Source organism: Pseudophryne corroboree, chromosome 5 (genome assembly GCF_028390025.1).
Source record: "Pseudophryne corroboree isolate aPseCor3 chromosome 5, aPseCor3.hap2, whole genome shotgun sequence".
In the NCBI taxonomy this organism is placed as follows: Eukaryota; Metazoa; Chordata; class Amphibia; order Anura; family Myobatrachidae; genus Pseudophryne; species Pseudophryne corroboree.
In genome coordinates, this window is record NC_086448.1 from 148,807,732 (window position 1) to 148,835,303 (window position 27,572).

Here is a 27,572-nt window from a genome sequence, read left to right on the forward strand (position 1 = left end):
TTTAGTTTTTAAGGCATATCTAATAAAATTTGTAATTTTAAGATTATTTCATTAATACACATTAATTCATTTTGTTACCTCAGATAAGAGTGCTCCCTACCAGGGTTTTCTTGTCTTCTTTGTAGTCTTCTTCATGATTTGGGCTATTTTTTATTTTCTCAGTTTTTTTTTTAAAAACAGACAAACAGATCTATAGAGAACAAGGACTCACCGATCATAAGCATTACCCTGACCAACCAGCACATTATGCACTCCAGTCTGGAGAACAGGATTAACATGCTGTATCCAGAGTGGCTGTTTTGCACGGATCCTGCAAAGCCAAGTATGGACCCATCTGTATTTGAACAAACTTTGTTTCGGAATATGAAAATTATTATCCATTATTCTACTTGAGACACTTTTTAGTCATCTTTGCTGCTGAGACGCTGTTAGCGTTAGCTTCCTAACCAAACAATGCAGGCTAGCAGACACTAACACTAGAACAAGACTTCTTATAAGAACAATTATTGTATCTTCAACTACCTATTTCTCATTAAATCAGGGCACCAGTGCATTTGAATATATTGGTAAAAATAAGATTTTACTTACCGGCAAATCTATTTCTCGTAGACCGTAGAGGATGCTGGGGACTCCGTAAGGACCATGGGCATAGACGGGCTCCGCAGGAGACCATGGGCACTTTAAGAAAGAATTTAGTTCCTGGTGTGCACTGGCTCCTCCCTCTATGCCCCTCCTCCAGACCTCAGTTAGAGAAACTGTGCCCAGAGGAGACGGACAGTACGAGGAAAGGATTTTGTTAATCCAAGGGCAAGATTCATACCAGCCACACCAATCACACCGTATAACTTGTGATAACTACCCAGTTAATAGTATGAAAACAACATATCATTAGTTCAAGACCAATGCAACTATAACATAACCCTTATTGAAGCAATAACTATATACAAGTATTGCAGAAGAAGTCCGCACTTGGGACGGGCGCCCAGCATCCTCTACGGACTACGAGAAATAGATTTACCGGTAAGTAAAATCTTATGTTGTCTAACGTCCTAGAGGATGCTGGGGACTCCGTAAGGACCATGGGGATTATACCAAATCTCCCAAACGGGCGGGAGAGTGCGGATGACTATGCAGCACCGATTGAGCAAACATGAGGTCCTCCTCAGCCAGGGTATCAAACTTGTAGAATTTTGCAAAAGTGTTTGAACCCGACCAAGTAGCAGCTCGACACAGCTGTAGTGCCGAGACACCCCGGGCAGCCGCCCAAGAAGAGCCCACCTTCCTAGTGGAATGGGCCTTGACCGATTTTGGTAACGGCAAACCAGCCGTAGAATGCGCTTGCTGAATCGTGTTACAAATCCAGCGAGCAATAGTTTGCTTTGAAGCAGGGGCACCAATCTCGTTGGATGCATACAGGACAAACAGCGCTTCAGTTTTCCTGACTCTAGCCGTTCTGGCTACGTAAATCTTCAAAGCCCTGACCACATCAAGTAACTCGGAATAATCCAAGTCACGTGTAGCCACAGGCACCACAATAGGTTGGTTCATATGAAAAGATGAAACCACTTTTGGCAGAAATTGCGAACGGGTCCGCAATTCTGCTCTATCCAAATGGAAAACCAAATAGGGGCTTTTATGTGACAAAGCCGCTAATTCAGACACTCGCCTAGCCGAAGCCAAGGCTAATAACATGACCACCTTCCACGTGAGATATTTCAACTCCACCGTTTTAGGTGGTTCAAACCAGTGTGACTTTAGGAAACTTAACACCACGTTAAGATCCCAATGTGCCACCGGAGGCACAAAAGGAGGCTGAATATGAAGCACTCCCTTTACAAAAGTCTGAACTTCTGGGAGAGAAGCCAATTCTTTTTGAAAGAAAATGGATAGGGCCGAAATCTGGACCTTAATGGAACCTAATTTAAGGCCCAAATTCACTCCAGTTTGCAGGAAGTGAAGGAAACGCCCCAGATGGAATTCTTCCGTAGGAGCGTTCTTGGTCTCACACCAAGAAACATATTTTCGCCATATACGGTGATAATGTTTTGCTGTTACTTCCTTCCTAGCCTTTATCAGCGTAGGGATAACCTCAACCGGAATGCCTTTTTCTGCTAGGATCCGGCGTTCAACCGCCATGCCGTTAAACGCAGCCGCGGCAAGTCTTGGAATAGACAGGGTCCCTGTTGCAACAGGTCCTGTCTTAGAGGAAGAGGCCACGGATCTTCTGTGAGCAGTTCCTGCAGATCTGGATACCAGGTCCGTCTTGGCCAATCTGGAACAATGAGGATTGTTCTCACTCCTTTTCTTCTCATTATCCTCAACACCTTTGGTATGAGAGGAAGAGGAGAAAATACATAGACTGACCGGAACACCCACGGTGTCACTAGGGCATCTACCGCTACTGCCTGGGGGCTCTTGACCTGGCGCAATAACTCTGTAGCTTTTTGTTGAGGCGGGACGCCATCATGTCTATCTGTGGCAGTTCCCACCGACTCACAATCTGTGCGAAGACTTCTGTATGAAGTCCCCACTCTCCCGGGTGTAGGTCGTGTCTGCTGAGGAAGTCTGCTTCCCAGTTGTCCACTCCCGGAATGAACACTGCTGACAGTGCGCTTACATGATTCTCCGCCCAGCGAAGAATTCTGGTGGCTTCCGCCATTGCCACTCTGCTCCTTGTGCCGCCTTGGCGGTTTACATGAGCCACTGCGGTGATGTTGTCTGACTGGATCAGAACTGGTTGGTCGCGAAGTAAGGTATCCGCTTGACGTAGGGCGTTGTATATGGCCCTTAGCTTGATGTGTAGACAAGTCTCTTGACTTGACCAAAGACCCTGGAAATTTCTTCCCTGTGTGACTGCTTCCCAACCTCGGAGGCTTGCGTCCATGGTCACCAGGATCCAGTCCTGAATGCCGAATCTGCGGCCCTCGAGAAAGTGAGCACTCTGCAGCCACCACAGTAGTGACACCCTGGCCCTGGGGGACAGGGTGATCAACCGATGCATCTGAAGATGTGACCCGGACCACTTGTCCAGTAGGTCCCATTGGAAAGTCCTCGCATGGAACCTGCTGAAGGGAATGGCCTCGTATGACGCCACCATCTTTCCCAGGACTCGAGTGCAATGATGCACTGACACCTGTTTTGGTTTCAATAGGTTCTTGACCAGTGTCATGAGTTCCTGGGCCTTCCCTATCGGGAGATAAACCCTCTTCTGGTCCGTGTCCAGAATCATGACCAAGAAGGGTAGACGAGTCATAGGAACCAACTGCGACTTTGGAATATTGAGAATCCAGCCGTGTTGCTGTAACACTCAGCGAAAGAGATACGCTGTTCAGCAACTGCTCTCTTGATCTCACTTTTATGAGGAGATTGTCCAAGTACGGGATAATTTTGACACCTTGCTTCCGCAGGAGCACCATCATTTCCGCCATTACCTTGGTGAAAATCCTCGGGCCGTTGAGAGACCAAACGGCAACGTCTGAAATTGGTAATGACAATCCTGTACCGCAAATCTTAGGTTCGCCTGATGAGGTGGATAAATGGGGACATGAAGGTACGCATCCTTTATGTCCAGTGACACCATAAAATCCCCCCCCTTCCAGGCTTGCGATGACCGTTCTTAGCGATTCCATCTTGAACTTGAACCTTTTCAAGTATAGCTTCAGAGATTTTAAATTCAATATGGGTCTGACCGAACCGTCCGGTTTCGGGAATACAAACATGGTCGAATAATAACCCCTTCCCTGTTGAAGGAGGGGAACCACCACCTGCTGAAGATACAATTTTTGTATTGCGTTTAACACTATTTCCCTCTCTTGGGGGGAAGATGGTAGGGCCGATTTGAAATACCGGCGAGGAGGCACCTCTTCGAATTCCAGCTTGTAACCCTGAGACACAATTTCTATTGCCCAAGGATCCACCTGGGAGTGAACCCACATGTGGCTGAAATTCCGAAGACATGCCCCCACCGGGCCAGACTCCGCCAGTGGAGCCCCAGCGTCATGCGGTGGATTTTGCAGAGGCCGGTGAGGACTTCTGTTCCAGGGAACTAGCTGTGTTGTGCAGCTTCTTTCCTCTGCCCCTACCTCTGGCAAGAAAGGACGCACCTCAGACTTTCTTGTTTCTTTGTGAACGAAAGGACTGCATTTGATAATGCGGTGCTCTCTTAGGCTGTGAGGGAACATAAGGCAAAAAATTCGACTTTCCAGCTGTAGCTGTGGAGACCAGGTCCGAGAGACCTTCCCCGAACAATTCCTCACCCCTGTAAGGTTAAACCTCCATATGCCTTTTTGAGTCGGCATCACCTGTCCATTGCAGAGTCCACAGGACCCTTCTGGCAGAAATCGACATAGCGTTTATTCTAGAACCCAGTAGACTAATGTCTCTTTGAGCATCTCTCATATATAGGACAGCGTCTTTTATATGCCCCAGGGTCAATAATACAGTATCCTTATCTAGGGTATCCAATTCCTCAGATAAGGTATCCGTCCATGCCGCTACATCACTACACACCCAGGCCGACGCAATTGCCGGTCTTAGTAAGGTACCTGAATGTGTATATATGGACTTCAGGGTAACCTCCTGTTTGCGGTCAGCAGCATCTTTGAGGGTAGCCGTATCCTGGGACGGCAGGGCTACCTTTTTGGATAAGCGTGTTAAAGCTTTGTCCACCCTAGGGGAGGATTCCCATCGTAGCCTATCCGTTGGCGGGAAAGGATACGCCATAAGAATCCGTTTGGAAATCTGCATTTTCTTATCTGGAGATTCCCAAGCTTTTTCACATAACTCATTCAGTTCGTGTGAGGGGGGAAAAGTTACCTCAGGCTTCTTTCCCTTATACATTTACACCCTCGTGTCAGGGACAGGGGTTTCCTCTGTGATGTGCAAAACATCCTTTATTGCTATAATCATATATCGAAGGGATTTAGCCAATTTTGGCTGTAACTTTGCATTATCGTAATAGACACTGGAGTCAGAATCCATGTCGGTATCTGTGTCAACAATTTGGGATAGTGGGCGCTTATGAGACCCTGACGGTCCCTGCGACAGAGGGTCAGGCACGGGTTGAGACCCTGACTGTCCCAATGCATCAGCCTTGTCAAATCTTTTATGCAAGGAATTAACATTATCATTAAAACCTTCCACATATCCATCCAATCAGGTGTCGGCGCCGTCGGCGGAGACACCACATTCATTTGCTCCCGCTCCTCTCCCACATAGCCTTCCTCATCAGACATGTCGACACAAGCGTAACGACACACCACACACACACAGGGAATGTCCTTTCTGAAGCAAGTTCCCCCACAAGGCCCTTTGGAGAGACAGAGAGAGAGTATGCCAGCACACACCCCAGCGCTATAATATCCCAGGAATAACACAGTAATTTAAAGTTAACCCAGTAGCTGCTGTATGCATAGTTTTTGCGCCTAATTATGTGCCCCCCCCCCCCTCTCTTTTCAACCCTCTTCTACCGTGTATCAGCAGGGGAGAGTCCGGGGAGCTTCCTCTCAGCGGAGCTGTGGAGAAAAAATGGCGCTGGTGAGTGCTGAGGGAGAAGCCCCGCCCCCTCGACGGCGGGCTTCTGTCCCGCTTATACAGTAATTTTGGCGGGGGCTCATACATATATACAGTGCCCAGCTGTATATATGTGTACTTTTGCCAACATGAGGTCCCAAATGCTGCCCAGGGCCCCCCCCCCCCCGGCGGGCAGCCGTGTTCCATTTACGCCTGACTGTACTTTCTATGTTGCACTAGTAACTTCTCTGATTGCCAGGCGCACAATCCAAACAGCAACAGATTAGCATAAAGTGTATTAAATATAGGATGAAAACATTTTAGATATATTTATATTATGATAATGCCTCCTTCATGCAGTAAATTCTATTTGCAGGCGACAAGGCAACAGATGAGTCACAGTGATATAATATAACATAACAGACAAGCACCTGTCCGTCCTGTATTGTCTACGACGGATAGGCAAACAGCAGGGATGGGGAGGATATCTGTCATCAATTATTCATTGTCTTTCACAATATGGGAGAGAATGACAATAGATAGGAAGGTTAGGGATACAGATAAACACAAAACTCCCCTCAGAAATTCATCTTATTTTAAACATGGGTGTGGTCAGCCTGTGGTCGAGACAAAGAATCAGCGGCACTGGTAATGTCAGGGTACACAACTCTAATTAAAGGCCCCTGCAAACTGTAAAGGTCTAGGATATATATAGTATATATAATTTCATAGTATACGGACATTTTACTATACCTCACTACCTTTCCTATAGCAAAAAATAAATGAAGACATTTAAGGTGATGTTATATATTTTTTAAAACAACCCAAACAATTATATGGTCAATGGTCTATGGCTGCTAAACTAAATTGACGTAAAACACAGTTTCGAATAATTTATTATAGACACCGTGCATTTTGATTATCATTATACCTACTGAAGTGAGGCAGCCACTTATCAGACCATGGAGGAGTTTTTGCCGGATGTGACAGGAGTCATCTTGGAAGTGGAGAGATACAGGTTGGGATGCATCAGGCATCGCGCTTTAAGGGGGTCATTCCGAGTTGATCGTAGCTGTGCTAAATTTAACGAAGGCCTTCAGCCGTCAGGCATGCGCCGGCACACTGCGGCATCAGCACATGCGCAGTTCCGACCCGATCGCTGCGATAAACTGCAGTGAGCGATCGGGTCGGAATGACCCCCTAAATGCAATACATCCCGCCACTGATCACATTCATAGTGGCGTTTATTAACGCCATATGCTTGTAGATTTAAGGAAAGGAGAGCACCCCTGATAAGAGCTGTACTTTGCGGTATGCAGACTTCCAGGTTTATGACCCCGGGAGTCCTTCTGCACATGTGCAAGCAACCACTGGGAGGGCTTCAACTGGATCCCTCTCGGGGACTGCGGCGGAGAGAAGCCAACAGGCTTCTATTAGGTAACGCCACCTAGGGATGGTACTTCGTATCTAGGGCCTAATTCAGATCTGATCGTAGATGTGCTGAATTTAGCACATCTACGATCAGAGTTTCTCTGACATGCCGGGGAAAGCCCAGCACATGGGCAAGTCCGCTCTGCATGTCAGGCCCTACCCCCCTTCCCTCCACAAGGGTGCAAAAGCATTGCACAGCGGCGATGCTTTTGCACCCGCTGAGTAGCTCTCTGCCAGTGCAGCTCCTGCACACTGGCAGGGGGCTAACTGCAGCACCCCGGGTCGCAGCAGCTGTGTGTGACGTCACGCAGCCACCACGGCCGACCCCCGCAACGGTCCGGACTTGCCTGTGTTGTGGACTGGTATGACAACCAATGTCTGCCGCAAGTGCTGGAAGCCATTTCCAGTCGTCATCCAATAACTCGTGCTCGTGGTACCCTTCTCCATCATAACAATGCACCTGCCTAGAACCAGGAAAGTGGTGTATTTTCTGGCCCAAGAACGCGTCCAGATGCTTAGTCATCTACCGTACAGTCCAGACCTGGTCCTCAGCGACTTCTTCGTCTTTCCACACATCAAGCACAAGATGCAGGGGAGTCACTGGAAGCTACAATGGAGACTTTCATTAAAGCATGTAGAAGACATACCCCTTTGGACTGGTCCAGCTGTTTCACCACGGTTTGAGCGCATGTAACTTTGCACATACTCCTCTGGTGAATACTTTGAACAAAATGTAATGTTCGCTTTGTTTGTAAATATAATACTTTTTGTGCATCTGGAAACTTATTGCACACCCCTCGTATAACATCTACCTTATTGTGACCCAGTACCCAGTGCTTCAAGTAAAGAGGCACCGTGTTACTGGTTGACCAAAACATTAAATGTAGTTATTATATATGAAAGTCTGCAACTTATTTGCTACTCTGTTATTTTATAGACCATTGCACTGGGCTGTTCCGTTCATATTATTACAGATACTACACTCTAGAACAGGGTTCTAGAACAGTCTAGTGCATGGGTCTGCAACCTGCGGCCCTCCAGCTGCTGTGGAACTACACATCCCAGCATGCCACAGTTTTGCTTTTAATGCATGCTAAAACTGAAGCAGGGCGTGCTGAGATGTGAAGTTCCACAGCAGCTGGAGTGCCGCAGGTTGCAGACCCATGGTCTAGTGACACATGTTCAGACAGACAAATGGTTGGAAAACATTGCTATAGAACAGGCATAGGCAACCGTTGTCACTAGGGCCAAAAGATGGCACTCGGGGATGTTTTGAGTGGCACCCAGGGGCGAGGAGAGCTGTGGTGGGCCCAGGCTTTTAGGGAGTGTGGCCTAATTGCGGGCAGTGTGACTGCTCCCCCTTATACAAATTTGTGACTAAAAGGTATTTAGTGCCGTGAAGAGCGCAGAACAGGGGGCGCCATTGTGCCTCTCAGCCAGGGGAAAATCCAGAGGGGGCGCAATCAGTGAGATCACTTCCCTCCTACCGGTAGAACAGACTGCTGCTGCTGCTGGTAAGTGGCAGCAGCCTCTCTGCATCCACCACAGCCCAGGGAGCACACATCAGCGTGTGCCAGCTGGGGGAAGAAGATGCTGCTGACAGGTAAGGAGGGTTGGGGGGGGAGGCGGCAGACCTGGGCCCTGGCCGGGCCCCTCCATCAAGCTCAGGTAAGTAGTACCTGCTCCACCCCTCTCAATGGCAGTGGTGCCACCAATAGGGTCCATCCCTTTCATACTAAGCAAGCAGTGCCCTTTCCCCCTGCACCGCCTTTCCTCAGAGAGATCTTTTTAGTACATTAGTTTCTACCTAAACTGATGCAATAACAGGACAAAATTGTGAATTATGTCTTCCTCTCCAGACTACAAATCATCAACCTAACCTGAGCAAACTAGCTGCACAGAAAGGAAGACACAAAGCCACTACCATACTTACTGCTCATTTCATTTTCTAACGGTTTCTATATGCTGTAATGTTGGTGGTGGCAGTCCAGCATTTTTTTGTCTTGTAATGTTGAACGTCTTCCACCCAAAAAACATTGCCTACCCCTTCTTTATTAAATACTCAATTATAGAAACAGTAATTTGAGGAAATTATCACCGTAAAAATAAGTGCTATTTCCTTCTATAAAAGCACGTAGGAAATAAGGAAAAAAGTGTATATAAATATATAGTTATTTATATTCTGCATAGCAATGGGGTGGAGACATTTTGCACAGTTTTGACTCTACAAACATATTCAAAACCAGAAACCAAAAAAACACTATGGAATTTACCAATGACACAATGTTGTACAAGCTATCTGCCTTCCACCTGTTATTTACTACCAAGTGATTCATCGTGCCCTACGGGCGCTCTTCACACCGTCGTAAGGGGCTATGCTCTCTCAACCCTTGCACACTGTTGTGGCGTGCAATGTTTTTATTATATGGAGTATTACATCCAATCATAATTGTGTGAGTGGTTAAATATTGCACGGACAAAGGGCGTGCAATGGTTAAGGGGTGGGAGCCCCTTTCAACGGCATGAACAGTGCACGCAGGGCCTGCTTTGGGTGGGGGGTGGGGGGGAAGAGGCGGATGTGATCCTGGGGTGCTGTGGGAGGGGCAGTCGCGGTGGTGCCGCGGGTGGGGCAGGGGCGGCGGTGCCGCAGGTGGGAAGGGTGCGTGGTTGCCAGTCCGGAGCCACTGCGGGTGGGGGAGGAGCAGTTGCGGGGTTTCCCCGGGGGGGGGGGGCGGATGCGGTGGTGAGGCGGGAGGTACGGGTGCAGGACGCTGCGGGTGGGGGAGGGGGTCCGGAGCTACCGCGGGTGCTGGATGGGATGTGTGGGGGTGCCATGGATGGGGCCCGCAGGTACTGTGAGTGGGGGAGGGGCTGGTAATGCTTATCCTGCTTCTCCTCCTGTCACCAGCTAAGCTGATATCCTCCCTTTGGCAGTGGCTCTCCCAGAGACTCGCACAGCAGCCAAGCAGCCAGTCACTATTGTTAGCGCCGGTGTCCCAACGCGCCGCATTACAGGGAAAAAGATGTACGCAATGAACTACAGCTCCCAGCATCCCTAAGGGCCAGAAAGCTTCGGCGCTAAGGGCTGCTGGGAGCTGTAGTTTATTTAGTGCTTCTACTTCCCTGTAATGCGGCGCGTTGGGACACTGGTGCTAACAATAGTGACTGACTGGCAGAACTGAGTGACTGGCTGAATCACTGTAAAAGGTGAGAGTGCTGTGCAGTGTCAGTGACACTGCACACAGGCCTGGCGCTAGCCGCTCAGCAAAGGGATGCAGTGCAGGGAGGCATCGGGAAGGAGAGGCATTCTCCCTGCTCTGCATCCCTGTGCTGAGCTGCTGCTGCTATCCCTGCTGCTGCTGCCAGCTGATGTCACACATGCAGCGGCGCCGGCAGCACAAAACCTCCACTACCCCTCCCCTCCCCTGTGTGACATTCAGTGGCCGGGCGGGAGCCAAAGGGGGCGGAGCTAGACGGGACCATGATGCAACAGGAGGATGAGCTGCTACAGCTTCGGCCAGCCAGTCTTCATTAGATAAGTGTCTGGAAAGAGAGTGAGTGAGTGAGTGAGTGAGTGTGTGTGTGTGTGTGTGTGTGTGTGTGTGTATGTGTGACTGCTGCATAATGTGTGTAAGCGTCACTGGTACAGGAGGCGTTACGTGTGTAAGCGTCACTGGTACAGGGGGCTTTACGTGTGTAAGCGTCACTGGTACAGGGGGCGTTACGTGTGTAAGCGTCACTGGTACAGGGGGCTTTACGTGTGTAAGCGTCACTGGTACAGGGGGCGTTACGTGTGTAAGCGTCACTGGTACAGGGGGCGTTACGTGTGTAAGCGTCACTGGTACAGGGGCGTTACGTGTGCAAGCGTCACTGGTACAGGGGGGCGTTACGTGTGTAAGGGGCACTGCTACAGGGGGCGTTACGTGTGCAAGCGGCACTGCAACAGGGGGCGTTACGTGTGCAAGCGGCACTGCTACAGGGGGCGTTACGTGTGCAAGCGGCACTGCTACAGGGGGCGTTACGTGTGCAAGCGGCACTGCTACAGGGGGCGTTACGTGTGCAAGCGGCACTGCTACAGGGGGCGTTACGTGTGCAAGCGGCACTGCTACAGGGGGCGTTACGTGTGCAAGCGGCACTGCTACAGGGGGCGTTACGTGTGCAAGCGGCACTGCTACAGGGGGCGTTACGTGTGCAAGCGGCACTGCTACAGGGGGCGTTACGTGTGCAAGCGGCACTGCTACAGGGGGCGTTACGTGTGCAAGCGGCACTGCTACAGGGGGCGTTACGTGTGCAAGCGGCACTGCTACAGGGGGCGTTACGTGTGCAAGCGGCACTGCTACAGGGGGCGTTACGTGTGCAAGCGGCACTGCTACAGGGGGCGTTACGTGTGCAAGCGGCACTGCTACAGGGGGCGTTACGTGTGCAAGCGGCACTGCTACAGGGGGCGTTACGTGTGCAAGCGGCACTGCTACAGGGGGCGTTACGTGTGCAAGCGGCACTGCTACAGGGGGCGTTACGTGTGCAAGCGGCACTGCTACAGGGGGCGTTACGTGTGCAAGCGGCACTGCTACAGGGGGCGTTACGTGTGCAAGCGGCACTGCTACAGGGGGCGTTACGTGTGCAAGCGGCACTGCTACAGGGGGCGTTACGTGTGCAAGCGGCACTGCTACAGGGGGCGTTACGTGTGCAAGCGGCACTGCTACAGGGGGCGTTACGTGTGCAAGCGGCACTGCTACAGGGGGCGTTACGTGTGCAAGCGGCACTGCTACAGGGGGCGTTACGTGTGCAAGCGGCACTGCTACAGGGGGCGTTACGTGTGCAAGCGGCACTGCTACAGGGGGCGTTACGTGTGCAAGCGGCACTGCTACAGGGGGCGTTACGTGTGCAAGCGGCTCTGCTACAGGGGGCGTTACGTGTGCAAGCGGCTCTGCTACAGGGGGCGTTACGTGTGCAAGCGGCGGCAAGCGGCAGTGCTACAGGGGGCGTTACGTGTGTAAGTGTCACTGGTACAGGGGGCGTTACGTGTCTAAGCGGCACTGGTACAGAGGGAGTTACGTATCTAAGCGGCACTGGTACAGGGGGCGTTACGTGTATAAGCATCACTGCTACAGGGGGCGTTACGTGTGTAAGCGTCAATGGTACAGGGGGGCGTTACGTGTGTAAGTGTCACTGCTACAGGGGGTGTTACTTGTGTAAGCGTCACTGGTACAGGGGGTATGACATGTGTAAGCGTCACTGGCTCAGGGGGCGTTACATGTGTGTCTCTGGTGCAGGGGGCATTACATGTGTAAGTGTCTCTACTACATGGGGTATTATGTGCGCTGTTCATTTGTAAAGTATGCGAGGGTGCACATTTATAGTTTGTAGGGGGGCGCCGAACACCCTAGCACCGGCCCTGACTGCACACCCACTGCACTGCACAGCACTGTCACCTTTTACATTGATTCAGCGTCCAGACATTACCCTCCGCGATATCACCCACTCTATCTGTTACATTAGCCATCTCAGGGCTTCCAGGCCGGCAGCCCAGGTGCTGTGTTGCGGAGTCAGAGCCTCTGGGGATCTGGGCGCGGCTGTGGCGGGGAGGCACTTCTGTGACATCACGCGCAGGAGGCTCTGGGGCTCAGAGAGTATGAGGCGCAGGGAGGGCTATGAAAGCCTTCCGCTGTGCCGCTTGCATACACATCTATAACGGTGGCCGCAGCAGCTTTTGTTCCACCTGCGCCGCGGCTAGGGAGTGGGCAGCAGGACATAGGACGCTGCAGTAAAAGGAGACATGCTGCAGATGCAGTGGCATACCCTCCAGCTGGACCTTTCTGGCAGGTACAGTGCTTTTTTTATGGTCTGTACAGTTTATTGACTCTCCAAGCTTCCATTGAAAGTATATGAAAAGGGGCGTGGCCACGCCGCTGTACCTGTAGCCACGCCCCCTTTTCGAATGTGTATACATTTTTAAGTGTAAAGTGTTGGAGGGTACATTGCTGCAGATGCAGTGGGACTATTTTGGGGTGTGGGGCTGGAGCTGCAGCTCCATCAGTCCCATTGCTAATCCTGCTCTGTGAAAACACAGCAGGCAAAGGGCCGAGCCTCCCATTGGATGTAACCTGTGTGGGAGGGAGTTACTCGCCCAATCAGCTGTGGACTGGGTGTGATAGACCTGCCACTAACCCAATGAGAGCTCCTAGCCACGCCCAGCGTTAGAGCTCCAGGCACAGAGTCACAGGGCTATTATATAGGAGACAGGTAACTCAGCATAAAGGAATAATGTATATATAGAAATGTATTGCATGCAGGAGCCACACTGGATGAGCTAAAAGCCACACACTTACTGTAAGTCAGGGCAATGAAAACAAGCAGCCCTTACTAATGTCAGTGTGTGCAGGAGCGGTAATTGGTTACTTGACACAGCTGTATATTTCCTTGCTGGGGGACAGCACAGAATGCTCCACTGTATGAGAGACCTGCTAGGCCGCAGGACAGATGAGGCCAGGTGATTCTTTTTATTTTGTCATCACTTATTTTGTTAATTTGTAACTGGCAGGTGGAAATCGGTAAATTGTGATGGAGGGGCAGTGAGGATGGGGCTGCTTTAGCAGTCAGGAGGGGGAACCAAGACAGGCCCTCACATAAATGGGGCAGTGATAGGTAGGGGGAACCAATAATGGCAGCCTGACCCCTAAATTCGCCTCTGACCTGACAAGAGTGTCACAGAAAAGAACAGCTTTGTACAGTCTGATATTCCACAATAACAGGAAACCTGTCCTATCACAGGGCCGGCTGCTGGGAAAATGTTTTTGTGCTCACTGCAGATTATCTCCCTGTTTTTTTAATGAATGACAAAACATTCAAAAATGTGAGGAGCCCGTCAAACTCTCAGGACACCTCAGATAAGAGGAATTTTCTATGAGCACATAGGTAAGTGTGGACCGACAGCAAAGACTAACAGTCCCTGACAGCACACAATGGAATACAGCCAGGTATTCCAAACACAAATCAATAAAGGAAAATTTTAATTTTTAAATAGCGATTCCCTACAACATTGTTTATTAACGCCGTATACATATAGATTTAAGCAAAGAGCAAATCCACCGATACCACTATCCTTTGCAGTGTGGGGTCTTCCGGGTTTATGACCCAGGAGCCCTACTGCACATGTGCAGCCATCGGCCAGGCCATACGCAAGCCGTGGGGGACAGTTCAATGATTTGCTTTGGCTGTAACCCAACTACTGTTCGATCTCGCAGAAGAATACCATAATACACGCACTGCCTCCAGCAACTATGGCGATAGTGAACCCTGTAGCCTCACAAGAGAGTGCGGAATATGTGCCTCTTTATGCCTGTGTGGTTTGCATTTCAGGCATGGAAATCACTATGGTAGTCTTCAATAATGTCAGAATTGTGTATCTGGTCAAATGTATATTAATATAGAAGGTTTTGGTGAACCAGTAAATCATCGTACTTAGGGTTTGGTATTTCCTGCTGTTACTCAGCTTGGACAAAATGACACAAAATGCATTTAAAAAAATAAATAACTAATACACTGCAGGTTTCTTCTTGGAGCAAACTAATCAGCATGCACTGAAGTCAATTACATTTGGAGTAATGCAAAATTACTCCATGACACCGCAATGTATGGGAGATGTCCAGCACACACAAATACATATGTATATATACAGGTAATAAGATTTTACTCACCGGTAAATCTATTTCTCGTAGTCCGTAGTGGATGCTGGGGACTCCGTAAGGACCATGGGGATTAGCGGCTCCGCAGGAGACTGGGCACAACTAAAGAAAGCTTTAGGACTACCTGGTGTGCACTGGCTCCTCCCACTAAGACCCTCCTCCAGACCTCAGTTAGGATACTGTGCCCGGAAGAGCTGACACAATAAGGAAGGATTTTGAATCCCGGGTAAGACTCATACCAGCCACACCAATCACACCGTATAACTCGTGATACTATACCCAGTTAACAGTATGATAACAACTGAGCCTCTCAACAGATGGCTCAACAATAACCCTTTAGTTAGGCAATAACTATATACAAGTATTGCAGACAATCCGCACTTGGGATGGGCGCCCAGCATCCACTACGGGCTACGAGAAATAGATTTACCTGTGAGTAAAATCTTATTTTCTCTAACGTCCTAAGTGGATGCTGGGGACTCCGTAAGGACCATGGGGATTATACCAAAGCTCCCAAACGGGCGGGAGAGTGCGGATGCCTCTGCAGCATCGAATGAGCAAACTCTAGGTCCTCCTCAGCCATGGTATCAAACTTGTAGACTCTTGCAAGAGTGTTTGAAACCGACCAAGTAACAGCTCGGCAAATTTGTAAAGCCGAGACCCCTCGGGCAGCTGCCCCAGAAGAGCCCACTTTCCTCGTGGAATGGGCTTTCACAGATTTACGGTGCGGCAGTCCAGCCGCAGAATGTGCAAGTTGAATCGTGCTACAGATCCAGCGAGCAATAGTCTGCTTAGAAGCAGGAGCACCCAGCTTGTTGGGTGCATACAGGATAAATAGCGAGTCAGTTTTCCTGACTCCAGCCGTCCTGGAAACATATACTTTTCAGGGCCCTGACTACGTCCAGAAACTTGGAATCCTCCAAGTCCCAAGTAGCCGCAGGCACCACAATAGGTTGGTTCACATGAAAAACTGCTACCACCTTAGGAAGGAATTGGGAACGAGTCCTCAATTCCGCCTTATCCATATAAAATACAGATAAGGGCTTTTGCATGACAAAGCCGCCAATTCTGATACACGCCTGGCCGACGCCAAGGCCCACAGCATGACCACTTTCCACGTGAGGTATTGTAGCTCCACGGATTTAAGTGGCTCAACTCAATGCGACTTCAGGAAATCCAACACTACGTTGAGATCCCACGGTGCCACTGGAGGCACAAACGGGGGCTGACTATGCAGCACTCCCTTAACAAAAGTCTGAACTTCAGGCAGTGAAGCCAGTTCTATTTTGGAAGAAAATCGATAGAGCCGAAATCTGGACCTTAATGGAACCCAATTTTAGGCCCATAGTCACCACTGACTTGTAGGAAGTGCAGAAATCGACCTAGCTGAAATTCCTCCTTTGGGGCCTTACTGGCCTCACAGCACGCAACATATTTCCGCCATATGCTGTGATAATGGTTTGCGTTCACTTCTTTCCTAGCTTTAAATAGCGTAGGGATAACTTCCTCCGGAATGCCCTTTTCCTTCAGGATCCGGCGTTCAACCGTCATGCCGTCAAACGCAGCCGCGGTACGTCTTGGAACAGACAGGCCCCCTGCTGCAGCAGGTCCTGTCTGAGCGGCAGAGGCCATGGGTCCTCTGAGATCATTTCTTGGAGTTCTGGGTACCAAGCTCTTCTTGGCCACCCGGAACAATGAGTATAGTTCTTACTCCTCTCCTTCATATTATTCTCATTACCCTGGGTATGAGAGGCAGAGAAGGGAACACATACACCGACTGGTACACCCACGGTGTTACCAAAGCGTCCACAGCTATCGCCTGAGGGTCCCTTGACCTGGCGCAATATCTTTGTAGCTTTTTGTTGAGGCGGGACGCCATCCTGTCCACCTGTGGCCTTTCCCAACGGTGTACAATCATTTGGAAGACTTCTGGATGAAGTCCCCACTCTCCCGGGTGGAGGTTGTCTGCTGAGAAAGTCTGCTTCTCAGTTGTCCACTCCGGGAATGCACTTATATGCATAACACATGATTTTCCACCCATCGGAGAATCCTTGTGGCTTCTGCCATCGCCCTCCTGCTTCTTGTGCCGCCCTGTCGGTTTACATGAGCGACCGCCGTGATGTTGTCTGACTGGATCAGAACCGGCCGGTGTTGAAGCAGGGTCTAGCCTGACTTAGGGCATTGTAAATGGCCCATAGTTCCAGAACATTTATGTGTAGCGAAGTCTCCTGACTTTTCCATATGCCTTGGAAGTTTCTTCCCTGTGTGACTGCCCCCCAGCCTTGAAGGCTGGCATCCGTGGTCACCAGGACCCAGTCCTGTATGCTGAACCTGCGGCCCCCTAGAAGATGAGCACTCTGCAGTCACCACCACAGCGACACCCTGGCCCTTGGAGACAGGGTTATCCGCCGATGCATCCGAGAATGCGACCCGGACCACTTGTCCAACAGATCCCGCTGGAAGATCCTTGCATGGGACCTGGCGAATGGAAATTCTTCGTAAGAAGCTACCATCTTTCCCAAGGCTCGCGTGCATTGATGCACCGACACCTGTATTTGTATTAGGAGGTCTCCGTCTAGAGACGCCAACCCCTTGGACTTCTCCTCCGGGAGAAACCCTTTTTATCCTGTTCTGTGTCCAGAACCATACCCAGGAACAGTAGACGCGTCGTAGGAACCAGCTGCGACTTTGGAATATTCAGAATCCAGCCGTGCTGTTGTAGCACTTCCCGAGATAGTGCTACTCAGACGAACAACTGCTCCCTGGACCTCGCCTTTATAAGGAGATCGTCCAAGTACGGGATAAGTACTTCGGCCATTACCTTGGTAAATACCCTCGGTGCAGGGAACAGACCAACGGCAACGTCTGGAATTGGTAATGACAATCCTGTACCACAATTTTGAGGTACACCTGGTGAAGAGGGTAAATAGGGACATGCAGGTAAGCATCCTTGATGTCCAATGATACCCTGAAATTTTCCAGGCTTGCAATAATCGCCCTGAGCGATTCCATTTTGAACTTGAACCTTCGTATATAATTTTTCAAGGATTTCAATTTTAGAATGGGTCTCACCGAACCGTCTGGTTTCGGTACCATAACATTTTGGAATAGTAACCCCGGCCTTGTTGAAGTAGGGGTACCTTGATTTCACCTGCTGGAAGTACAGCTTGTGAATTGCCGCCAGTACTACCTTTCTCAGAGGGCAGCAGGCAAGGCTGATGTGAGGCAACGGCGAGGGGGAGTCGCCTCGAACTCCAGCCTGTATCCCTGTGATACTACTTGCAGAACCTAGGGATCCACCTGTGGGCAAGCCCACTGGTCCCTGCAGTTCCCGAGACGCGCCCCCACCGCACCTGTCTCCACCTGTGGAGCCCCAGCGTCATGCGGTGGACTCAGAGGAAGTGAGGGAAGATATTTTATCCTGGGAACTGGCTGACTGGTGCAGCTTTTTCCTTCTTCCCTTGTCTTTGTGCAGAAAGGAAGCGCCTTTGACCCGCTTGCTTTTCTGAAGCCGAAAGGACTGTACCTGAAAATACGGTGCTTTCTTAGGCTTTTGTGAGGAAACCTGAGGTAAAAATTTTTCTTCCCAGCTGTTGCTGTGGATACGAGGTTCCAGAGACCATCCCCAAACAATTCCTTACCCTTATAAGGCAGAATCTCCATGTGCCTTTTAAAGGCAGCATCACCTGTCCACTGCCGGGTTTCTAATACCCTCCTGGCAGAATGGACATTGCATTAATTCTGAATGCCAGCCGGCAAATATCCCTCTGTGCATCCTTTATATATAAGACAACGTCTTAAATATGCTCAATGTTAGCAAAATATTATCCCTGTCTTAGCGTATTAATATTATCTGACAGGGTATCAGACCACGCTGCAGCAGCACTATTTATGCTGAGGCAATTGCAGGTTTCAGTATATAACCTGAGTGTGTAAATACAGACTTCAGGATAGCCTCCTGCTTTTTATCAGCAGGTTCCTTCAAGGTGGCCGTATCCTAAGACGGCAGTGCCACCTTTTGACAAACGTGTGAGCGCCTTATCCACCCTAAGGGATATCTCCCAACGTGACCTATCCTCTGGCGGGAAAGGGTACGCCATCAGTAACTTTTTAGAAATTACCAGTTTCTTATCGGGGGAACCACGCTTCTTTACACACTTCATGCATTCATCTCATGGGGGAACAAAACACTGGCTGCTTTTTCTCCCCAAAAATAAAACCCCTTTTATGTGGTACTTGGGTTCATGTCAGAAAATGCGTAACACATTTTTCATTGCCGAGATCATGTAACGGATGTTCCTAGTGGATTGTGTATATGTCTCAACCTCGTCGACACTGGAGTCATACTCCGTGTCGACATCTGTGTCTGCCATCTGAGGTAACGGGCGTTTTTTGAGCCCCTAATGGCCTTTGAGACGCCAGGGCAGGCGCGGGCTGAGAAGCCGGCTGTCCCACAGCTGTTACGTCATCCAGCCTTTTATGTAAGGAGTTGACACTGTCGGTTAATACCTTCCACCTATCCATCCACTCTGGTGTCGACCCCACAGGGGGCGACATCCCATTTATCGGCCTCTGCTCCGCCTCCACGTAACCTTCCTCATCCAACATGTCGACACAGCCGTACCGACACACCGCACACACACAGGGAATGCTCTGACTGAGGACAGGACCCCACAAAGTCCTTTGGGGAGACCGAGAGAGAGTATGCCAGCACACACCAGAGCGCTATATAATGCAGGGATTAACACTATAACTGAGTGATTTTTCCCCAAATAGCTGCTTGTATACATATATTGCGCCTAAATTTAGTGCCACCCCTCTCTTTTTAACCCTTTTAGCCTGAAAACTACAGGGGAGAGCCTGGGGAGCTGTCTTCCAGCTGCACTGTGAAGAGAAAATGGCGCCAGTGTGCTGAGGGAGAAGCCCCGCCCCTTTTTCGGCTGACTTTCTCCCGCTTTTTTATGGATTCTGGCAGGGGTAATTTATCACATATATAGCCCTGGGACTATATACTGTGATGATTTGCCAGCCAAGGTGTCTTATATTGCACTCAGGGCGCCCCCCCCCCCCAGCGCCCTGCACCCATCAGTGACCGGAGTGTGAGGTGTACATGAGGAGCAATGGCGCACAGCTGCAGTGCTGTGCGCTACCTTGGTGAAGACCGAAGTCTTCTGCCGCCGATTTTCCGGACTCTTCATGCTTCTGGCTCTGTAAGGGGGATGGCGGCGCGGCTCCGGGAACGAACACCAAGGTCGGGTCCTGCGGTCGATCCCTCTGGAGCTAATGGTGTCCAGTAGCCTAAGAAGCCCAAACTACCACCTGTTAGGTAGGTTCGCTTCTTCTCCCCTTAGTCCCTCGCTGCAGTGAGTCTGTTGCCAGCAGATCTCACTGTAAAATAAAAAAACTAAATATACTTTCTTTCTAGGAGCTCAGGAGAGCCCCTAGTGTGCATCCAGCTCAGCCGGGCACAAGAATCTAACTGAGGTCTGGAGGAGGGTCTTAGTGGGAGGAGCCAGTGCACACCAGGTAGTCCTAAAGCTTTCTTTAGTTGTGCCCAGTCTCCTGCGGAGCCGCTAATCCCCATGGTCCTTACGGAGTCCCCAGCATCCACTTAGGACGTTAGAGAAAATGGATTGTAAAATAAAATGCGCAATTTAGAAGTGATGCAGGGAGCCACTGCTGGCATTACAAGGGCACTTTGCAGGCATCATTTGTACGTCTCCCCCCCAATTAAATCATCCCCAGTATATTTGGTTTTCTCAACAGTGAGCGAATATAATGAATAAATCCCACAACTTTAGCTGCACATTTTCCTTGTATCAGTTTTGTAGGCGCCTCGCGCCTCTCCTCTGTGCTAGAGGTATACTACTCCTACTATCTACAGTATAGTCTGTGGCTCTCAGATTTACTTAGTCTCCTCTCAGAATGACACTGCCCGTGTCCGAGCAACCCTGCCACACCAACATAATTACACAAGTAAGCAGGTCACTGTCTCCCATTTCTATCCTGAAATAATCTGTGCTGCTCTAAAGATTCTGATGATTGCATAGACTAAAGGTCATTCAACCTTGCCCACTTACAATTACTAACTGCCAAATAACAGGTTGGACGAGTTTTGCCTCATATAGAGGTGGGTTGAACACTACAGTCCCCTTGTGTATATCTGTACGGGTCGGAAACCCAGGTGCTTCCACTCACTCACTCTGAAGCTTCCCATACGCTTTAGGTATAACCATGAGCCAGTAAAATATTGATGTCTATGGGGTCTATTTACTAAGCCTTGGATGGAGATAAAGATGCTGGAGATAAAATACCAGCCAATCAGCTCCTAACTGCTATGCCACATGCTGTGTTTCAAAAATGACAGTTAGAAGCTGATTGGCTGGTACTTTATCTCCAGTGACTTTATCTCCATCCAAGGCTTAGTAAATAGACCCCTAAAGGAGGAAAAATTACAACTGGTGCAGGTGACACTCTGCAAAATAATAAAGAAACTATTTTGGTTCTTTGGGTCATTTGGTACACAATCACTTACAGAATAAAATACATAGTACAGGGAACTTGCCTGAGCTGTGGCCGAATTTCAACAATACAATATAAGTAAATGTACATATATTTATCGGTACTACGAAAATCAATAGTGTGACTATTGCGGATCTTGTTCTGAAGTAGTAATGTTAATACAGGTTGAGTCTCCCTTATCCAAAATGCTTGGGACCAGAGGTATTTTGGATATGGGAATTTTCCGTATTTTGGAATAATTGCATACCATAATGAGATATCATGGTGATGGGACCTAAATCTAAGCACAGAATGCATTTATGTTTCATATACATCTTATACACACAGCCTGAAGGTCATTTTAGCCAATATTTTTTATAACTTTGTGCATTAAACAAAGTGTCTCTACATTCACACAATTCATTTATGTTTTATATACACCTTATACACACAGCCTGAAGGACATTTAATACAAAATTTTTAATAACTTTGTGTATTAAACAAGGTTTGAGTACATTGAGCCATCAGAAAACGAAGGTTTCACTATCTCACTCAAAAAAGTCCGTATTTCGGAATATTCCGTATTTCGGAATATTTGGATATGGGATACTCAACCTGTACCGGCATTACTATGTGCATCCTATCACACAGCTGATTGGTAAGTTTGCCAGCGTTTGTACATGAGTTATGGATCATAGTACACTATGGGGTTTCTTTTCAATTCAAAATTTTAAAGTATTTCACTTGTAATTTGCCCTCATTCAAACAGGACAGCTGGGGACCAATACCTTGGATCCGTGCAAATACATTCCCATTGACCGTCTAGCAGCTAATTCCCCTGTTAAAAGAATTTATTAAATGGATTTCTGGATACACTGCAGAATGTAATTGGTTGCCAGGACTGACCAATCAATGCTCTGGAAACATAATATTATCCAACAAAAAAGAGTTGCCTTTAAAACGTCTCCTGCCATGAGCCGCAGGAGAGCCACCTGAAAACTGCAGCACGGGTTAGCATCTCCTAAACGACAGTATGCCCAGGCACCAGACCCTTCCATTCTGATACCTAGGAACATGGGCATTTATTAGCAAAACTTATTTTACAGTAATTTCTGGAGTGGTCTGTATTTATCTTACCCAACAGTACAGTAAAATATTTACTATAATAGACACAAGTCAGTATATATATATATATATATATATATATATATATATAAATAAAATGTATTTCTTTTTTATCTGTGTATATGGCAGTTTAAACAGACCAATGTATGGTAATTATACTGTATATATAAAACACTTCACCAGCAGCAAAGAAAACGTATTAATACATAGAAACACAAATATCACTGCTGAGTTACAGCTGCATCATATCATGCTGATGTATTCGCTTTTATAGAAGCATTCGATTTTATATCCTCTAAAGCTGACGTTAGCATATCATTGCCATATGGTGCCACCTGGTCCACTTAAGTAGAACAGCTGAGGATCTAGGTTTAGGCAGTAGAAGGGGGGTTAGCGTTAGGGACGGGAAGGTTAGGGTTAGGGACCGGGGAGGGAGTGTTAGGTTTAGGCTCTAAGAGGGGGAGGTTAGGGATAGGCATTAAGCGGGGAGGGTTAAGTTTAGGCAGCGGGGAAGGGAGGGTTAGGCACCTAGCGGGGAGGGTTTGGGTTAGGCACCTAGCGGGGAGGGTTAGGTTTAGGCAGCAGGGCAGGGAGGGTTAGGCTTAGGCACCCCCAAGGGAGGGTTAGGGTACGGAAAAGATGAGGGTTAGGCGCCTCAATGGGGGGCTGTCAGGATTCTGATGGACGGGATGCCGCTGTCCGTATACTGACAGTCGGCATCCCGTCCACTGGCAAATCATACTAATCCCAGCAGGGCAATATACACAGTGTGGACTGTGGAGCTAAGGGCATGCCATGGTTGCTAAACTTTTTACTAGCTGTAAATATCTCTGCATTGGCACTGTTCTCTCTCTCGTCTCAGGGCAGCTCCCCTCCTCACATCAGGAGACATGTGAGGTGACATCATCTTTGCCGTGACTGGAGAAGGCAGGGCGGGCCAATTCAATTTTATAGCGCTGTCCACCCACCACAGTCTATTGATGTGGGCGGTTTGGGCAGAGGGAAGCCCATCCAGAATCCAGCCTCCTCTCCTGCAGCAGCGATGAGCACAGAGGGGCAACCTCACCGTTCCAGCCCAATTTAACCCCTGCCAACGGGCCGTAAAAGGACTTCTGCCCATGGGCCGCAAAGTGATGCGTGAGGGGCTGCATGCCTGACCTAACACCTATTAAACTTAGGGTTGCCATAATATCCCTTTAATTCGAAACACCTATGATTACACAGGTTCTGTGGCTGATTAAAACCAGGTGAAATGCAAGCTTGAATTTATCCAGCAGAACCTGTGTAATTCATGAGTCCCGGATTAAAAGGGTATTGCGGTAACCCTAATTATACTTGCAACATGTAATCTAGTAATAGATGCAGCGTTTTGTGTACTCACAAGTTTGTGAATCAGGGGACCTCAGGATCTTCTTTGAGTCATGCCATACAGTCTGGCAGTCCTCCTGCAGTTTGTAAAACCGTGACTTTCTCCATGACGTGGACTTCAGTTTGGACAGTGGGCTTCCCTTCAGGAGAAACCTCAGGTCTTCATCATCCTGTAAACCTACAAAGGCAAGAAGGCAATAACGTTACAATGAGAAAGGGCATAAAGCGGGTTTCATAAAGCAGTAATATCCATGAATTAAATGTGCTATGCCCAATCCATAGTTGGCAAATGGGGACTTTAAATGTAAAACTGTGTAATTGAACAGGAACAACCCCAGAGCAATTTTTATCAGACTATATATATATATATATATATATATATATATATATATATATATATCTCCCGAAGCAAGTGCACTCACTACTTATTTCAATTCCAAAGTTTCACAGTTATTTTATTCAATTCAATCTGCAGGTACAGTTGTATTACCGTAATTCATTCCGTTCATGACCATGTCCATATGGGAGTCAAAACACCACTCCAAATTTATCCATCACATCAATGCACATTTATCGTTCCACTCAGGATACATAAATATTCTGAATATCTGTAAATATCAATGGTGCAGCTCCATCTGTATATGGCTTTCACTTGTCATGAATTTGTAATACATCATGTCTTTTTATATCTGTCGACTTCGGCCGCTTTTCGTGCCGTTAAAGACCCACATCTAAAACATACCAAAAAACAAATAGACAAATACATACAGTTACAAACTTGAATGGATGCGTGTTACACCAGCGAAATCTTTGTGACTTGTGGCTACCTGGTCCGCCGTATTCCTCGGCGTGCGTTCCACCGTCCTGCGCATGTCTATACGCAATACGGGAGTTCGGGCTCTAAGTCCCGTCAATCCGGTCACGTGGTGCGCCTCGACCACTCCCCTCATTAGGGCCGCGTCCATCGCTTACCACGTCATCTTTAGACTCCTTATGCGTGTCACTTGCGTTCCACTTCATTCTCCCTTTACATAAAGATTCGTCCCCAGTTCACTATACACTAAAATATCTCTCTGGCTATCCATTTCTACTTCGCTGATGATCACTCATCCATACAATTACAAGTTGCAATACACACCAACATTTAGATTAAAATTAAAAACAATTCATGATTTCCTATTCTATTTTAAAAAACACTTAAAATTTCATATTGTTGAATAATGATCTTCCTGGCAGTTTTTATCAAAGTGACATTCCCCTCATCTATTTTTTATTATTATTTTATTATTTTTATGGGCCCCCAACCTTAACTTCCCAAAAAACATTTGAAATTTATATTTTCATTCATCCCCCTTGGGGCTATTGTATCTAGGTCGTAGATCCATCTGGCTTCTCTCCTTAATAATTTCTGGTCCCTATTGCCACCTCGTTCTAACGGTGGCTCGTAGTCTATCACCATACACCGTAGGGATGCTACTGTGTGGGAATTTTGCAAGAAATGCCGGGCCACTGGTTTATCACTTTTACCTTCACTGATGGCTTCCCTAATTGATCTCCTATGATTGGCCATTCTTTCTCTAAAATTCCTAGTGGTCTTCCCCACATAGACTAAGCTACATGGGCAAATTAATATGTAGATCACATATTTGGAGGTACAGGTAAGCCGATACTTGATTTCAATTTGAGCTCCTGAATGTGGGTGGGAAAAGGTTCTACCTGATAACATACCGCTGCATGTTGTACACCCTGTGCAACGGTAACAGCCAAATCGATTCGTGTTCAACCAAGTTCTTGTGATTTTTCTATCAAAGTTTTTAGTTGGCTTCATTAATAGTTGTTTTAAATTTGGACCTCTTTTAAAGGCTACCAACGGTTTTCCCAGAGTTTTCTTTAAAATCTTATCAGATCTTACTATAGGCCAGTGTTTTTTCACTGACTTACTAAATGAAATGGCTTTTGTGTCAAATTGTTTCAACACTATAAACCTTTTATCGTCTTTAACAGGTTTTTTATGCTCCTTCTCCTCCCAAATTTTCCATGCCCTTCTTAGGCATTTCTCTAAGACCTGAGGTGTATATCCTCTTTCTAGAAATCGTTCCTTCATTTCCACCAGCTGTATCTGTGCTCTATCTTTCTCCGTATTATTTCTCAAAACACGTATAAATTGTGAAACTGGTAAGCCCTCCATCAATGGTTTTGGATGGTGACTTGTGCCAAATAATATGGAATTCCTGTCCGTGCTTTTCCTATATAGTGTGGTTCCTAAACCCCCATCTGTCTTAAAAATAGAAATATCCAAGAATTCTATTTTTTCAGCCTGAAAGTTACTAGTAAAGCGAATCGGACTATCCAATGAATTTAAATTCTCCACCATTTCCTGGAACAGTGCTTCTGTCCCTCTCCATAGGATTAGAACATCATCTATGAAACGGAAATAATGGAGAATGCTGGGACCGTAACTGGGATATATATGCTCTTCTTCATACTCTGTCATAAATATATTTGCGTACACCGGAGCCAAATTAGATCCCATTGCGGTCCCAGCACTCTGTACATAATAAGATGTACCATATCTGAAATGATTGTTTTCCAAAACACTCAAAACCAGTTCACAAACATATTCAATTGGTGGACCATCAAAAATTGCCCCAGTTAATCTTTTTCTTACTGCCTCAACTCCTAACTCATGAGGAATCGCAGTATACAGTGACACAACATCCAATGTTGCAAAATATATCTCATCCAGTGATCCTTCTATCTTTTTCAATTTTGAAAGAAGGTGGGGTGTATCCTTGATGTAACTTTTACTTTCTGTTACTACAGGTTGGAGCAGAATGTCTATATATTGGGCAATTGGTTGTAGGACCGAGCCTCTAGCCGATACTATGGGCCTTCCTGGTGGGGCAATAATTGATTTATGTATTTTTGGAATACTATAGAAGATTGGACAAGCTGGTTCATCTACTGTCAGTAATTCCACCAATTCCATGTCCAACCAACCATGTTGAATACCCCTCTCTAATAATATGTCAATCTTTGATTTTATTTGTAACATGGGGTTATCTTTCACCTCCCTATAAGTTCTTGTATCAGCCAATTGTTGTTTAATCTCACGATCATAATAGTCATAGTCTAACACCACTATTGCTCCTCCCTTATCTGCCATCCTAATGACTATTTCATCATTTTTTTTTTGCAACGAAGATAGTGCTTTCTTTTGATCCAGACTCAGGTTAAATCTATAATGATGTTCCTTATTCATTTCATTATAATCCCCCTCAACCATACGCAAGAAGGTTTTTATACTTGCGTTATTTGACTGGGGGTCAAATGTGCTTGGTTTCCCCTTAAGGGATCCATATTTTCGCTCACTTTCCTCGCGTGATTCTTTAAAGAATTCCTTTAACCTTAATTTTCTTCCTAATTTATATAAGTCAACCTGAGTGTCAAAAGTACTATTTATAAACGTGGGAACAAATGTGAATCCTAACGCTAAGACAGATAGTTCTGACTCAGTTAGTGGGTATTTTGATAGATTGAAGACATTATTTTTTAATGCCTCCTTCTTCCCCTTCTTCTTCCCCCTCCTCGGGTGCGGCCTCTTTTTGCTCTTGTATCTGTAATTGGACCTTTGTCCATGTCCACCCCTAAAAAATTATCCGAGCCACTAGGTGGAATTCCTTCCGTCCGTTCTACCTCTGAGGAGGAGCATGAGGAATCTACTGAATAGGGTTGTTTCTGTATGAAATACCTCTGTCTTTGTTTGGGGTATTTGAAATTATCCCCACTTAACCACCTGTACACATTATGGTTTTTGTAGTCATTTAATACTACATCCAATTTATTTCTTTTAAATGCTACTAGGTCCTTTCTATACCGTTCTACATTCACAGTTAATTTCTCCATCCATTTTTCACCCACATCCTCGTCTAATTTCGATTGGTGAGATAA

General features: G+C 47.4%; 1 protein-coding gene across 4 annotated transcripts in view; it reads right to left on the minus strand.

The window, feature by feature from the left end:
* Positions 1 to 27,572, minus strand: part of PLCD1 (phospholipase C delta 1) — a 324,945-nt gene that overhangs the window by 119,985 nt on the left and 177,388 nt on the right. For 2 of the 4 annotated variants that reach the window (XM_063921791.1, XM_063921793.1), the window contains exons 2-3: positions 24,112 to 24,352; positions 23,635 to 23,799 (exon numbers count right to left, since the gene is read on the minus strand). In XM_063921791.1, coding sequence (XP_063777861.1) covers positions 23,635 to 23,799; positions 24,112 to 24,142 — 196 coding nt within the window. In that variant the 5' untranslated portion in view covers positions 24,143 to 24,352. The remainder of the gene's footprint in view (positions 1 to 23,634; positions 23,800 to 24,111; positions 24,353 to 27,572) is intronic. The other 2 variants (XM_063921790.1, XM_063921789.1) reach the window with 1 other exon arrangement.